The sequence below is a fragment of the Nicotiana attenuata genome, chromosome 3 (assembly GCF_001879085.1).
Source record: "Nicotiana attenuata strain UT chromosome 3, NIATTr2, whole genome shotgun sequence".
NCBI classification, from domain to species: domain Eukaryota; kingdom Viridiplantae; phylum Streptophyta; class Magnoliopsida; order Solanales; family Solanaceae; genus Nicotiana; species Nicotiana attenuata.
The window spans coordinates 5,999,546-6,015,208 of NC_031991.1; the positions used below are offsets into that span (position 1 = coordinate 5,999,546).

Here is a 15,663-nt window from a genome sequence, read left to right on the forward strand (position 1 = left end):
CAAATTAAAGCTTATTTTTTGGTTTAGCAGCCTGAACTGCCTACTCTTTGCGTCTTATCTGTAGAGTCAAAACATTGATCTAATTAGCATAAGTGGATTCAGAATAATCGTGATAATATATATATAGAGGAACTGATGCACGTTCAATGAAATATATGTATTAGAGTCCGTTTTGATTGGCTTAAAAAATGGCTTTTAAGCAGAAATAATATTTAAGCCCCAAAGTAATAAGTTGGGCAACCTTTTGGATTGTTTGAAGCAGTTTTTAACTTATTTTAAGAATTTTTTGACTTTACCAAACACGAAAAAAAAATTAAAAAGAGCTTAAAAGCTATTTTGACCAGCTTAAAACCCCATCCAAATACCCTCTTAATACTGTGAGGAAACAAATAAGTACAAAATATTACACTACTTAACAAAAATTATCTCTTGACACCTTGGTTATGTGCCTAATTTTACTCTAAGACCTTAGAATTGAACTCAAGGCATTTTCTAACTTAAGACTCACTAAAATTAATAGACTATATATATATATATATATATATGGAACATCTTTCATGCACCCTTCTATTCTTTTTTCTTTGGATTATTCATGCTATGTATATTATAATAAATTATCAGAAAGTTATTTGATAGTGTTTTTTAGGGTGAAAAATGCAGGTTATTTGGAGAAAAAACTTTATTAGACTATGATATGGCGTAATTTCACATTGCTTTGAAGTGTTCTTTAAGTGTCTTTTAAGTGAAAGTGTGTGGAGAGTCTAGATAAGAAGAAAAAGAGTTGTTTTTTTTTCTCGAAAGTCAAATGTATTCGGATTTTGTTTTTTAAACATTGTATTCATAAATATTAAAAAAATATTACAAGCCGACATAAACCAACTATTTCCGTACATATGTTACACAGTTGTTTAACCCAAAAAATAGTTTCAAGGTCAAAGCAATAATTTTATACGACGGGCCACAAGCAATTGATTCAATCCGAAAGATATAAATTTTCATCAATGCAACGTGATAGAGAAGTGAAAAATAAATTCAATGACAGATAATATAATAAAAATAAAGCAGAGAAGAAAGAATTCTTATTGAATGATCCTTGATAGGATAATGAGCCGAACAGAGCTTGAAGGGCCGAACTATGGCTAACTTGAGAGCAAGATGCTATGAAATACAGTGTATCTAATTGTAGAGAAGAAAATTAGATTCCCCTCATAGTGGTAAAAGTATGTCTATTTATAGGGCTAAATCTAAGTAACTATTCTCCTTGAATTATGGGTCCATTATGAGCATTTACTCAATCCATCCATTACTTTTGGAAGACTTGCAACAGCTGTGTAAATGCTGAAATTCCGTAACTGATGAGTTAATTCCGTAACTGATGAGTTAATTCCATAACTGATGAGTTAATTTGGTAACTGATGGTCAATCCCGTGCCTGTTGAGTCAATCCCGTGCCCGTTGAGTCAATCTCGTGCCTATTGAGTCAATCCTGTAATTGATTGCCTTGTTCTGACCGTTACAATCATTTATTGCATTTATTAATAATTAATTTGTAACTGATGTTGTAATGATGGTAAATCCTATATAACTCGGGATTAATTGATTCCTTCCTCATTTATAATTATGAGATATTCTCCCGCACCTGATCCGGGCTATTTTATGATAATCAGTTCCGAGGCTAACAGGCTCGGTACGAGTATGTTCGGTCCCGGGGGTGTTTCACATATCATCTTTACATGTCATTCTTCACTTTTCTCCAAACTTTGCTGACACGTGTCGCCATTTAATAGACCCACATGGCGGGTTTATTTTTTACTAATACAACAGTGCCTATAAGTAAAGACATTAGTGAATTTGTAAAAATTGCACGGGACGCCTTATTTAGTCGCCCCCATTTAACCTATACCCATTTTTTAAAAAAGTTTTAACTTGTACCCACTTTTTAAACAACTTTAGCCCCTTTCTCCTCCTCCTTCTCCTCCTTCGTTTTCTTCTTCTTCTTCTTCTTCTTCTTCTTCTTCTTCTTCTTCTTCTTCTTCTTCTTTCTTCTGCTGCTGTTGGTGCTGCTATGAAACTTCAGTTCATGGGATGATTGCCATAAGTATGTTTATCAAATTATTTAAAAATANAGTATGTTTATCAAAATTATTTAAAAATAAATTATAAATAATTACGTAAGTTAGTAGACAATAATTTGTGAATATTTTCACGTATGGGAAGTTTAAGGTCACACTTAGTGATTCTTTTCATGATAATTCTGTTCTTTTCACGTTTATTGTTTCCAAAATTTATGATTTAGATACTGTTGGCAATCTGATTATTTATCTAGTATGTTAGAAAGCTTTTTCAAGAACTTCAGCTTATATAGTGCTGAAGTTTTTACAAATGAACTAAATAACTTCAGCATCTTCTGCTGAAGTTTTTGAAAAAGCTTTATGACAAAACTAATGAATCCAGGACAAAAAAACTTCAGCTTATTTAGTGCTGAAGTTTTTATAAATGAACTAAATAATTTCAGCATCTTCTGCTGAAGTTTTTGAAAAAGCTTAATGACAAAACTAATGAATCCAGGACAAAAAACTTTTCAGCTTATTTAGTGCTGAAATTCAGCTACTATGCTTAAGTTCAGCAATTACAAACAAAAACTTCAGCAAATAGAGAACAAAACTCCAGCTACTATGCTTAAATTCAGTAGTTACAAACAAAAACTTTAGCACACTTGGTTCAGCAATTTTTGCTACTTCAGGCTCGTCTACTAGAATGCTGAAGTTTTGTGTGATTGCCTTTGGTACTTCAGCCCCGTATGCTGAAGTTACGTGAAAAAGTGGGTACGCTTGCATTTTTTTTTTTGCAAAGCGGGCACAAGTTAAAACGTGACCCAAAAAGCGGGTATAGATGCAAATCCCCCGGTAAATTTACATATGTTTTTTCCCTGCGGTGCCTATAAGTTAAGGACATTGGTGAATTATATATGTTTTCTTTTTTACTAAATGACGTCATTAATGAATTTGTGGTACTGTATTTACACGGAGAAAAATATTAGTTAAAGAAAGGTTGTTGCCGTCACATTTCTCCACTTGACTAGATGAGGTAAGGTCCGTATACGGGTCAAACATTGTAATCTTAAAATTATTGTTTGTCGGTGTTCAGTTAATTTTTGATAAATAAATTGATCATTGTTATATCCATTTAATAACGGATAGAGAATGATATTGGGGATCAAAATTTACAATTAGTTTATTTTAATAATTTACAAAAAATTAAACTATAAATTATAACCTGCTTAAGTTGCTCTAATTAACATAAAACGACTATGTGCTATAATACTCATTTTAACATCCATATCAAATATAAACATCAAATTGAAAAATTGATTTGAATGGTATTATTTTCCCACTGTATTTGAATATTTAACAAGAGAATACATTAAAGCTACAAGTGTAATTCATATTAACAACTTTTCTAAAATAAAAAGCTTACCAATCTATTTGTAAACTAATTTTGAATACACCCAAATTGGTCTTGCAAGTGTTTTAATAGTGGGTATAATCAACTACTTAATGAAAGTTAAAACGAACAAACATCATTCTTTACAATACGATAAAAGTTGAAAAAAAGCCTTATGATTTTACTTTAAGTCTTGTATACAATAAAATCAAGAGAAATTCTTAGTACAGTAAGCAAAGAGAACTTCCAAGGGGACTTGCATCCGAAAGAGGTAATTTACTACTCCAAACAAAGAGAACCAACTACACTAAACAAATATTAACATGATATAAATTGTAGCAATTCGATATTATAGTTCAAATTATTTTTTTATTAAACTCATTTAAACTGATGTTAACTGGTGATAAGATAATAAATATCTGATAGAAGTCTATATAAATTATAGGGATTTTAATTTTTTTTCTTAATTAAGGAGATAAGAGAAATGTATTTATTTTTTCTATAGATTTATCATATGTTAATTTTCATAATGAAATAATATAAAAATTATAACAAAAAATATTTTAAGACAATGGAGTTCAAACCATATACATTAAATTTTCACATCAATTAAGCATATAAGAGATAGCTTCCTCGGACTGTAGAACAGATGAACAAATCTCATCACTTAAATTAACTTTAAGGTTTAAAAGGCTATACTTTTTAAAATTACTTTATGGTTTTTAAAATTACTTTTGAATATAAAACTTTTAGATTTGAAATCCCTTTCAAATAGTGTGAATACCTGAAAACCTTTTAATTTTATTTTTAAAGAAAAATAGTATGGGTAAATATGAAAATCTTGTAAATATTTATCGATACTTCTTTATGTTGCTTTATTTTTTAAAATTAAATTTACTTTTTCTGTTGAAACTTTTAGTTGACTAAAACAAATTAATAATTCTATCAAATGAGAAAAAACGTTCGAAATAAGTATTTGCATGGAGTAACTCTCTGCAAAAGTAATCTAATCAATAGTATATTTAAACTTGTTTAAATGAGTGTTGTGGTCAATGAAATGTGGGGTCCACGTATATCAAGGAGGACTCAATTTGCATTTGAGAAATGCAAACATTTGTAGTAATTTTTTTCTAAAATAACACATATGCCTCTGGTCGACCATCTTACCTTTTCTATATAATAGAATACGAGTAATGCAACCATCACCATTAAGCCGTTGTGGTGAGATGGATTAAATATCACGACCCGGATTTCCCACCCTCGGGAGTCGTGATGGCGCCTACTCGTAGAAGCTAGGCAAGCCAAACTATTAATTACTTTCCGTTTACGACATAATCTCTTTTAACAATTCATGGCAACAATATAAAAACAATAAAATTAAATAGTAGCGGAAGTCTTAATTATAGAAACTGAATCAACATGCGGAATAGTCAATATAATCCTCTACCCAAGACTGGTGTCACAATACTCACGAACTGCTAAGGAATACTGAACACAAACGTCTGAAAGAAAACATAGGCTGTTTGTCTCGAATACAATGAGGCAACAGGCTAAAAAGAGAGAATAAGGGAGACGCCGGGCTTGCGGACGCATGCAAGGCTACCTCGGGTCTCACCGGACTGAAGGCTTACTCCCGTACTAATGCGGCTACTGCTGCTCGAAACCTGGACCTGTGCAAATAGCACAGAGTGTAGCATCAACACAACCGACCCCATGTGCTGGTAAGTATCTGGCCTAACCCCGGCGAGGTAGTGACGACGCTAGGACCAGACTCCAGATAAACCTGTGCAGATATATATATATATATACAAGTACAACGGAAAAATAGCAGGAAAATAACAATTTAAGCTAGGGAAGGGGGCATGCTTCAGGGTAACAGATAGAGTCAAAATATTATGAATAATAGTGCGTACTTCTACAGTTTAACTTCTAACAATAATGGAAAGGTAAAACAACTTTCATATTCAACTCATCTTGTTGCAGGCATGCAGCCCGATCCCATTTCTCAATATCTCGTGGTAGGCGTACCAACCGCTCCCATTTCAGTGTCACTCGTGGTAGGCGTACCACCCGCTCCTATTTCGGTATCACTCTTGGTAGGCGTACCACTCGCTCCCATTTCAATATATCATTTGTGGTAGGCGTACCACTCGCTCCCATTTCAATATCATTTGTGGTAGGCGTACCACTCGCTCCCATTTCAATATATCATTTGTGGTAGGCGTACCACTCGCTCCCATTCAATATCATTTGTGGTAGGCGTACCACTCGCTCCCATTTCAATATGATTTGTGGTAGGCGTACCACTCGCTCCCTTTACTTTCAACACAATACACAATAAAATCCTGGCAAGGGAACAATCAAATTAATACTCTTTCCCGGCAAGGGAACTATAACAACAAGTCAAACATCCCGACAAGGGAGAGTCAGCTATAACCAATCCTATTCAACTTTTTTCTGGCACAACTAATACCAATATTCAATCACAACGTTCATAGGATCAGACAAGGGTACACAATTATCAAATTAAGACTCACGATCATACTTGACTCCGACGCATGGATACTCGCCACCATGCCCATACGTCGTATCCAACACAAACAAGTAGCAATTATGACCCAACTCCTAATCCCTCAAGCTAGGGTTAAACCAAACACTTACCTCGATGCCTTGAATTCCACTCAAACCTCAACTATCGCTTTACCCCGCGATTCCACCTCCAATCCGCTCGAATCTAGTCACAAATTGCTCAATTACTTTAATAAACACTAAATGAATCAATTTGAATGCATAAAAATGAAGTTCCCAAGCATTTCCCCAAAAATTCCAAAATCGCCCCCGGGCCCACGTGGTCAAAACCCGAAGTTCGAACCGAAACCCGGTTACATGTAATTTGTTTTGAAATCGGACCTCAAATTGAGGTCCACATCCCCAATTTATAGAAAACCTAGGTTCTACCCTAAACCCCCAATTTCTCCCATGAAAATCATTGATTTTAAGTTGAAAACACGTTAAATGATGCTAATGATTGAAAGAGTTAAGTAAAAATCGACTTACAAATGGTTTGGGATGAAACTTGTTCTTGAAAAATCGCCTAAGGAGTTGTATTTTGAAAGTGGGGTGAAAAATGACTTAAAATTCGACTAAGTATGAAATTGCTGGGTCTCTGATGTCGCATTTGCGAACTGGGGTTCGCAATTGCGAACCTCGACCAAATTATGGGAATTGCGACCTCTGCTTCGCATTTGCGAAGCCAGGCCTTACAGGAGACCTTCGCATTTGCAAACTTGGTCTCGCATTTGCGAAACTTGGAACTTCGCATTTGCGAAGAATATACTCGCATTTGCGATCATAGTCAGGCCTGGGCTGGTTTCGCATTGGCGAACCAGCCTTCGCATTTGCAAGTTCGCATTTGCGAATGCGAAGCCTGCAGGCCTGTTCATACCAGATTTTTCCTAAGTTAAAAATGCACTCCGACGCCTATCCAAAACTCACCCGAGCCTTCGGGGCTCCAAACCAAATATACACACAACCTCAAAAACATCCTACGGACTTATCCGCGCGATCAAATCGCCAAAATAACATCATATACATCGAATTAAACCTCAAAATTCATAATTTCCTCCAAGTTTTCTTAAAACATCAAATTTCCATTTTAAGCCTGAAACACGTCATACGACGTCCAATTTCAACCAAACTTTACAGAAAGCGCTTAAACCATATATAAGACTTGTACCGCGCGCCGGAACCAAAATACGGGCCCGATACCACAGTCTTTTAATCAAATTTCATTTTTATTTTCCTTAATCATTTCCAGAAAACAATTTCACACAAAAATTCATTTCTCGGGCTTGGGACCTCGGAATTCGATTCCGGGCATGCGCCCAAGTCCCATATTGTTTTACGGACCCTCGGGGATCGTCAAATACGGATCCGGGTCCGTTTGTCCAAAATGTTAACCGAAGTCAAATTTAATCAATTTAATGTCAAAAATTTAGCATTTTTCTCACAGGATTCATATTTAAGCTTTCCGGCTACACGCCCGGACTGCGCACGCAAATCGAGGCAACCCTAAATGAGGTTTTCAAGGCCTCGAAAGTACAGAATAGGTAAGAAAACAGGTGATGACTCTTTGGGTCGTCACATTAAATTACTGTGAAAATAGAAAATTTCAGGTAAGAAGGTTTTCCCCTTTTAATTAGTTTTATTTGTGGGAATTTAAATTAATTAAAATTCCAAAACAAATACGAAATACCGAGTAAAACTAAAAGGAAAAGCTTTTAGCAGCCACGTCTTCCACCTTTCTTCTTTCTTGTTCCCATAACAAAAGCTTTTAGCAGTCACACATAACAAAACGTTCTTTTTTCTTCAATTTATATTTTAAAAAATATATAACAGGTTTAACACAAAATCTTGTTTCTCTTTCAATAATAAATAAATAATAAAGGATAGTCCGGTGTACAAGGTATTTTGGGGTGAAATTTAAATATAGGCAGATTTACAAGTGGTAATTCAAAAATAGCCACAGTTTCAAAGGTAATCGAAATTTAGCCACATTTTGTGTAAAGATAAATCTGAACGCAAAACATTGTTAAAAATCCGGAAAATATTCCAGCATAATATACGAGAGTTCGAATTTTTTACATGTGAACTTCCAGCATAATATGCTGGAAGTTCATAAACAGGTGCTCCATTCTCTAGTATATTATTCTGGAACTTTCTGTATACTGGAGTTCCATCATAATATGCTGGAAGTTCATACACACATGGACGAAAAGCTTTTAGCAGCCATATATCTTCCACCTTTCTTCTTTCTTGTTCCCATAACAAAAGCTTTTAGCAGGCACACATAACAAAACGTTCTTTTTTCTTCAATTTATATTTTACAAAAATATAACAGGTTTAACACAAAATCTTGTTTCTCTTTCAATAATAAAGGATAGTTTGGTGTACAAGGTATTTTGGGGTGAAATTTAAATATAGCCAAATTTATAAGTGGTAATTCAAAAATAGCCACAGTTTTAAAAGTAATCGAAATTTAGCCACATTTCGTGTAACGATAACATTGTTAAAAATCCGGAAAATATTCCAGCATAATATATGGGAGTTCGAATTTTTTACATGTGAACTTCCAGCATAATATGTTGGAAGTTCATACACAGGTGCTCCATTCTTTAGTATATTATTCTGGAACTTTTCGTATGCTGGAGTTCCATCATAATATGCTGAAAGTTGATACACACAGAACCGAAAAGCTTTTAGCAGCCACATGTCTTCCACCTTTCTTCTTTCTTGTTCCCATAACAAAACCTTTTAGCGGTCACACATAACAAACGTTCTTTTTTCTTCAATTAATATTTTGCAAAAATATAACAGGTTTAACACAAAATCTTGTTTCTCTTTCAATAATAAATAAATAATAAAGGATAGCTCGGTGTACAAGGTATTTTGGGGTGAAATTTAAATATAGCCAAATTTATAAGTGGTAATTCAAAAATAGCTACAATTTCAAAAGTAATCAAAATTTAGCCACATTTCCTGTAAAGATAAATCTGAACTAAAACATTGTTAAAAATTTGGAAAATATTCCAGCATAATATACGAGAGTTCGAATTTTTTACATGTGAACTTCCAGTATAATATGCTGGAAATTCATACAGGTGCTCCATTCTCTAGTATATTATTCTGGAACTTTCCGTATACTGAAGTTCCATCATAATATGCTGGAAGTTCATACACACAGGGGCGAATTTACGCTTACCGAAGCGGTGTTCATCAAATTTTTTTACTAAATATATGTATTAATCTGTACGAAAACGGATAATTAGGAAAAAATGACTCCACTTAATATAAATTGTGTCTTGGTGTGTTGGTAATGTGTTTGATTTTTCTCTAAGGGTGTGTTTGGTATGAAGGAAAATATTTTCCGGAAAATATTTTCCAATTTCCCATGTTTGATTGGCTTAATATTTTGGAAAACATTTTCCTCCAATTGGAGGAAAATGTTTTCCTTATCAAAAGAAGGGGAACATTTTCCAAAACTCTTTCTCAATCTTCTTCACCCTATTCTCCACCCTCACCAACCCACCCCACACCCCCACACCCACCCCACACCTACCCACCTCATCCCCTCTCTCCAAAAAGGCTTTTTTTTTTCCAAATTTAAGTTTTTTTTTTCCGTCACCACCCACCCCACAATTTTTTTTTTTTGTAATTTTTAAATTTCTGTTTTTTCGTTTTTCTACACCACCTACCTCCACTCCCCTGCACATTTTTTTTATTTTTTTTTGCAGTTTCAAATTTCTATTTTTTCGTTTTTCTGCACACCCCTGCCCCTCCCCTCTCCCCCGGATTTTTTATATTTGTTTTTTCATCTTTCGGTTTACAAGTTCCAAAGTTATGAGTTCGGAGGTTTATGTGTTTGGAAGTATACGGGTTTAGAAATTATAAAATTTACGAGTTCGAAAGTTCGCGGTTCCGAAATTTTAGCGGTTCAGAAGTTTATAAAATTTGTGGGTTCGGAAGGTTGCTGGTTCGAAAGTTTATGGCTTCATGTTTATTGTATCTAAATTATTTATGAATACTCTTGAGAAGTTATGTTCCTTAATTTGCGCACCAAACACCGAAAAATGAGTAAGATTACTACTTATTTTTCAAGCACGGAAAATATTTTCCGTTATACTAAACACACCCTAAGAGGTAAAAGGTTCAAACCTCAACTAGCACATTTTTCTTTTGCAAATATTTGAGAGAGCCTTTGTAGTTAAAAATTGTGATGAAGTAGAATTGAACTCAGAACCTTTTCTAACGTAAAGACTCAACAAAATCAATAGACTAAGACTATTTCTTGTCTAAAAGTATAATCAAAGTTATATTCCAGTTCTTTTATAAAATATGGCATCGCTTATAAAAATTCCTGCATATGCCCCTGCATATACATGTGCACCAGTCTTTAGTATATTATGTTGGAACTTTCCGTATTGCAGCAAAATAATAGCTATTTTTCAATGACTTTGCACATGTTGGCTATTTGTCAATTACCAATCCAAAAATTAGCTAGCCCGTACTATTTTCACGATATTTTGTGTCCATATAGAGTTCGAAATCAAGTGTCTACTTTTATGGCTCGAACTCGTGACAAAAATATAAGTGTGCCGAACTTTGAGGTCATTCTAAGTGTAGCCCTCCAATTTATCCCATATTACCCTCAAGGTTTCAAATAATTTACTAAGGAAAACAAATCCAAATTTAATTTGTCACCTTTCCTATAATTTGCTACTCTTCTTTCATGGCTAAACACTCCAACGAAAAGCTACACATCTCAGAAAAAAGAACTATTCTTTCTTGCTTGTTTTTCAAGATTTCTACCTCATAAAACTGCTTAACAAACAAGCTGTTTCACACAACAACGTTCCTGTACAAAAGTTGGACATTGAAAAAAAAAAAGGTGAAGGATTGTACGGTAATTCCTCTGCAAATACCAAAACTAAAGAAGGGTTAGTTTTAAAGAAGAGAGAAGAGCTATTAAACATGGAGTCAGAGTATAAAAACAGTACTACTTCTGGATTGTTAAGGTTTAGTTCAGCTCCTAGTTATTTTCTTGCAAATTTTACTGATAAAGTTGTCAAGAATGGGAATTATAAGAATGGGTTAAGTTCAAAATTGAATCTTGGTAGTAGTCTTGGTTTGAATAATTCACAGCTGCCACCTCCATATCCAAGGCATAATTCAATGGAAAAAGGGTATAAGGTTGTGAGTTCAATGGAAATGGATCATCAAAGGCAAAATAAATTGGGATCAAATCTTATGAGACAAAACAGTTCCCCTGCTGGCTTATTCTCTCACCTCAGTTCTCAAAATGGTACTGTTTGCTTATTTTATTTATTTATTTATTGATGCATTCATTTCTTTCTTCTTTTGGAAAGTCACTTTTAGATTTGTATTGTACTTTTGTGAGAAGTTGGTGAGTTGAAAACATATCCCTTTGCTTAAATGAATACTAATATTCAATAGGGGTAATTTGACCCTTTATATATACTCCAATTGGGTTGTTTTATTTCACATTTCTATGTGAAAAGATTTAGTAGCAGAAGAATGTACTTGAAAGGGAGGAAGCTTGAATTGTAGATGTAGATTCTTATTTTCCTTTTTTGAAGGAGCAAATAACCAAAGGGCTAAGTTGTATGAGTTGATATATGTATATATTTTCCTAATTGTATAGTTAGGGCAGGCTGCTTCCATCACACTCTTTGGAGTGCGGCCCTTCCCTGGACCCTGTATGAATACGGGATGCCTTGTGCATCGGCTGCCCTTTTATGTTCTTTTCCTAATCGTCGTTGTCAACTAGTTAAATGTTTTACCAGCAATTTAATTTGCAGGTTATGTTGTTGGAGGTTATAAAATGGTAAATGGTGCCAATGGAGATACAGTTTCACCTTCTTCCTTGGGGATGTTGTCTCGAATCAACGAGGTCGAGAATGAGAGTAGCAGCATAACCACTAGCCTTGATGATGACAAGTCTGGAAATGGAAACTCAGAAACTCAATATTACAATTCTGGATTACCATTTGCCTCTTGGAGTGAGGCCTCACATTTTCAGGAGTCCTTCACTGGCCACAAAAGGGAGATGCTGGATAATGAAGAGAAGTTGTTTGCTAATTCTCAGGTATAGCTTTTCTTTAGCAGCTATAAGTCAAGTGGAGATCCTCTATTTTTCACGAATCCAGTTCTCGATAGTAAATGAAAAGAGCGACAGGGCTAAGGTATAATTTGGCATCTAAGCATTAGGATTATCTCGATTTTGGATTGAATTTAACTAACGACCATTACTTTCGTGATTACGAATATCACTTTTTGTACTTGAAGTTATCTGCTAAGTAATCTGATAGTGTTAAAAATCTTTTACGCGGTCATTTTATAGAAGTTAAAGCACTGTTGAATTTGACATTCTTGTATGCACCAGGTTGGACAACTTGGAAATCAGCCTCCAATTTTGTCACACCACTTGAGTTTACCAAAGACACCAGCTGAAATAGCTGCAATGGAGAAGTTATTGCAACTGCAAGGGACCGTTCCGTGTAAAATCCGCGCCAAACGTGGTTTTGCTACTCATCCACGGAGCATTGCAGAGAGGGTAGGACTTTTTTAAATCTAATGAAGATCTTCATTGTTGTCCAAGTAAATATAAGGCAGTTTCTTTGATTGAAATAGATTATGAGTCTAGATGTGAATAAATCTCGTATCGTTGCAACTTAAAAAATGAGCAGCTTAGTGCATGAAGCATCCCGCGCCGCACCCAAGTGTTGTGATGTAGGCAACCTACCCTGATTGATTCCACAGCTCAAACCTGTGACCTATAGGTCACACATAGACAACTTTACTGTTGCTCCAAGGCTCCCATTTATCGTTGCAACTTGTTTAGTCTAAATTCTTGAATGAGACTATATGGTGGTATTGTTCAGGTAAGAAGAACTCGAATTAGTGAAAGAATGAGGAAACTGCAGGAGCTTGTCCCAAACATGGACAAGGTAGGTTATCCATACCTATTTGTCTTTGTTTTCTCTTTTTTGGGCCAAGGTGGAACCTCACTAAGTTTATGATTCATTTTTTGGCAGCAAACTAACACAGCAGACATGTTAGATTTGGCTGTTGATTACATTAAAGACCTCCAAAAACAGTACAAGGTATTTATGGGAAGAACCTGGCATAATTCCAAACTCTCTGCTTTAATCAAATCGTGCGGCCCTTCCCCGGACCCTGCGTGAATACGGGATGTTTCATGCATCGGGCTGCCTACCCTAATAGCTTATTATTTGAGCTGTTACCTTGCATTCTAAGAAGAGTGTGATGGAGTCTTATGTGCTATGATTCAAAAGAACTTAAAGTTTTTTGACACAACTTAAATTTATATATGTGAATAATTCAAATTTTATAGCAAATACTAAATTATATATCCATAAGAACTTTAAAAGTTGAACCTATCAAGTTTTAATGTTCGATCTTTTTGAACTATTTTTTTCTCACACATTTATCTCATCATTTCCAGACTCTTACAGACTGCAGGGCAAACTGCAAATGCGCAGCAATGCAGAAGCAAGTTTCCAATCAAAGGGTTTGATTTTCTTCTGTGCATGGAGAAATAGTCTCTCTTTCTCCTTTTAAAAGAAGGAGAAATGGAAGAAACAAAGCTATGTTTCTGTTTAGCAGTTAGCAGGGGCAAAAGTGGTCAAGATACTAAACCAACAAAATTAGTGGGAAAGGCATAGTTTAGTTCATAACTATCTCTTTATACATGTATTCCTTTTTTCCCTTTTAAAGGGTAGCTCAGTGCACAAGATATTTCCTGTTCATGCAGGGTTCGGAAAAGGGTCGAGCGTGATTAATTACTATGAATTACCATAAGTGTCCACTTCTTTTCTCATATTTGTGTTAGATCCCTCTTCCCCATTTATGATCCATTTATTTATGGACCAGCCAATATGTGGATGGCTAAGTTTGTCAATGATTGCAAGTTGCACATATTCTTTAATATTATTATAGAGAATATGACTCAAAGCTCTAACTGCATTGGATGATCTTCGTATCACTTTCTTTATAATTGGAACCTTATCCAGTTGCCCTTTTATTATTTCAATGAGCACAAAATTCGGGTAATTTCTCTTCTTGCCTTCAAATTGTCCAATAAGAGAAACGGGATATATATATATATATATAACAACAACAATAACAACGACCAAGTGAAATCCCATTAGTGGGGTCTGGGGAGGCTAGTGTGTATACAGACCTTACTCCTACCCCGAAGGAGTAGAGAGACTGTTTCCGAAAGACCCTCGCCTCAAGAAACAAAAAGACAAAAGGGGACAATATCAGTAACAACGCAGAAATAATATGAAAAATAGGAACAACATGCAATCAAGAAGAAAAATACAAAGCAAAAGCGAAATACTATACCTACCAGACTAGACTCACAAACTCATGACATAAGGCAAGACTCAACTATATATATATATATATTCTGAGGAAGGTGTAGGTTGTAAAAGACGCATTGTGAATGAATCTACGGATCATTTGACTAAGTACTACAGAAGTTATGTGGTTGGTAACTACTGAGGTTTTGGATTTTTGCTACTTGACATAGAAAGGTTGATGAAAATGTGCTTTATGAGGTACTTGTATATATATGACTTCAAGTCATTTGAGTGAACGAGTTAGAGTTCACTAGCATGAAGATTCTTGCATTCTTGAGGTGTAGAGATCATTTTCTAGAGGCAGAAATCGCTTTTGATGCAGGCAGTGATAGTGAGTTAATGATGATATAGTTAGAGGTATGTGTATATGATCATGGGTAACTTGAGGAAATTGGTGCTTGATGATACACATGATCGTCAGTATTCGAAGTGGTCAAGGTATACCTAAATGTAGTAGAAATACATCTTACGATGGTCTTTTATGGTTGAAAAGTATGGTTCAAGAAGTTCTATGCGTTATTTCTTTATGTTGGAACAGTAATCAGGTGAAGTAAGGACTTCAGATACTTACCGATTTGAATATCTGATTCTTTTGAATTCTAGGATATCGTATTGAATCATGTGTGACTTGTGCTAACGAAGGAATAACGAAGTTGTGAATTTGTTACGTGATTTACAAACAAGCGAATTGATTTGCTTCAAAAATGGTAAATAAATAAAATTAAAAGTAAGTCTTAGCGATTAAGATTGAAGAAGATGGCAAGCCTGGCTCCGAGAAAAACGTCTCCGAGGATAGAAATAAGAACAATATAAAAAGCAAATAAGGTTGTTTTAATTGAGAGTGGAAGTGTAATACAACATAAGTTTTGCCAAGCATTTTCCTCCTTACAATGGCTGTTGAGCATACTATTTATAGCTATACCTAGAAAATTAAAATTCTAGGATCAAGCCCCTCTTAAATGACAATAAAGGAGCCATTGATGAATATGTAATGATAGACCACGAATGCAAATATTCTCTGCAACGGCTGCCCATTTAATGTTAGAGATATTCTTCATTGAACGATATCCGATGACAAACATTCGAACTGCTCCCGTTGACCAGGCTCCTACCGGGGTTTATCCGATACCAATTGCAGTTGTTGTTCCCGATACTGATTGTCACGTGATTCGCCTTTTACCTGTCTTCAGTTCCACGTAGCATGCTATCATTTGATCATTTATTATGGACCAATTTTACCCTATACATATAGT

At 34.9% G+C, this 15,663-nt stretch overlaps 1 protein-coding gene across 3 annotated transcripts; it reads left to right on the forward strand.

Annotated features, from left to right (window-relative positions):
* On the forward strand, window positions 10,670–13,974 carry LOC109223242 (transcription factor bHLH130-like). 3 transcript variants are annotated; one of them, XM_019387469.1, is made up of 6 exons: window positions 10,671–11,304; window positions 11,822–12,108; window positions 12,406–12,576; window positions 12,905–12,970; window positions 13,058–13,126; window positions 13,499–13,974. In XM_019387469.1, exons 1-6 carry the CDS (start codon window positions 10,974–10,976, stop codon window positions 13,583–13,585), a joined length of 1,011 nt encoding a protein of 336 aa, XP_019243014.1. In that variant the 5' UTR covers window positions 10,671–10,973; the 3' UTR covers window positions 13,586–13,974. The 3 variants fall into 3 exon arrangements, with proteins under 3 accessions (XP_019243016.1, XP_019243014.1, XP_019243015.1); XM_019387470.1 differs by having other exon boundaries at window positions 10,674–11,304; window positions 13,489–13,974; XM_019387471.1 differs by lacking the exons at window positions 12,905–12,970; window positions 13,058–13,126 and having other exon boundaries at window positions 10,670–11,304; window positions 13,489–13,974.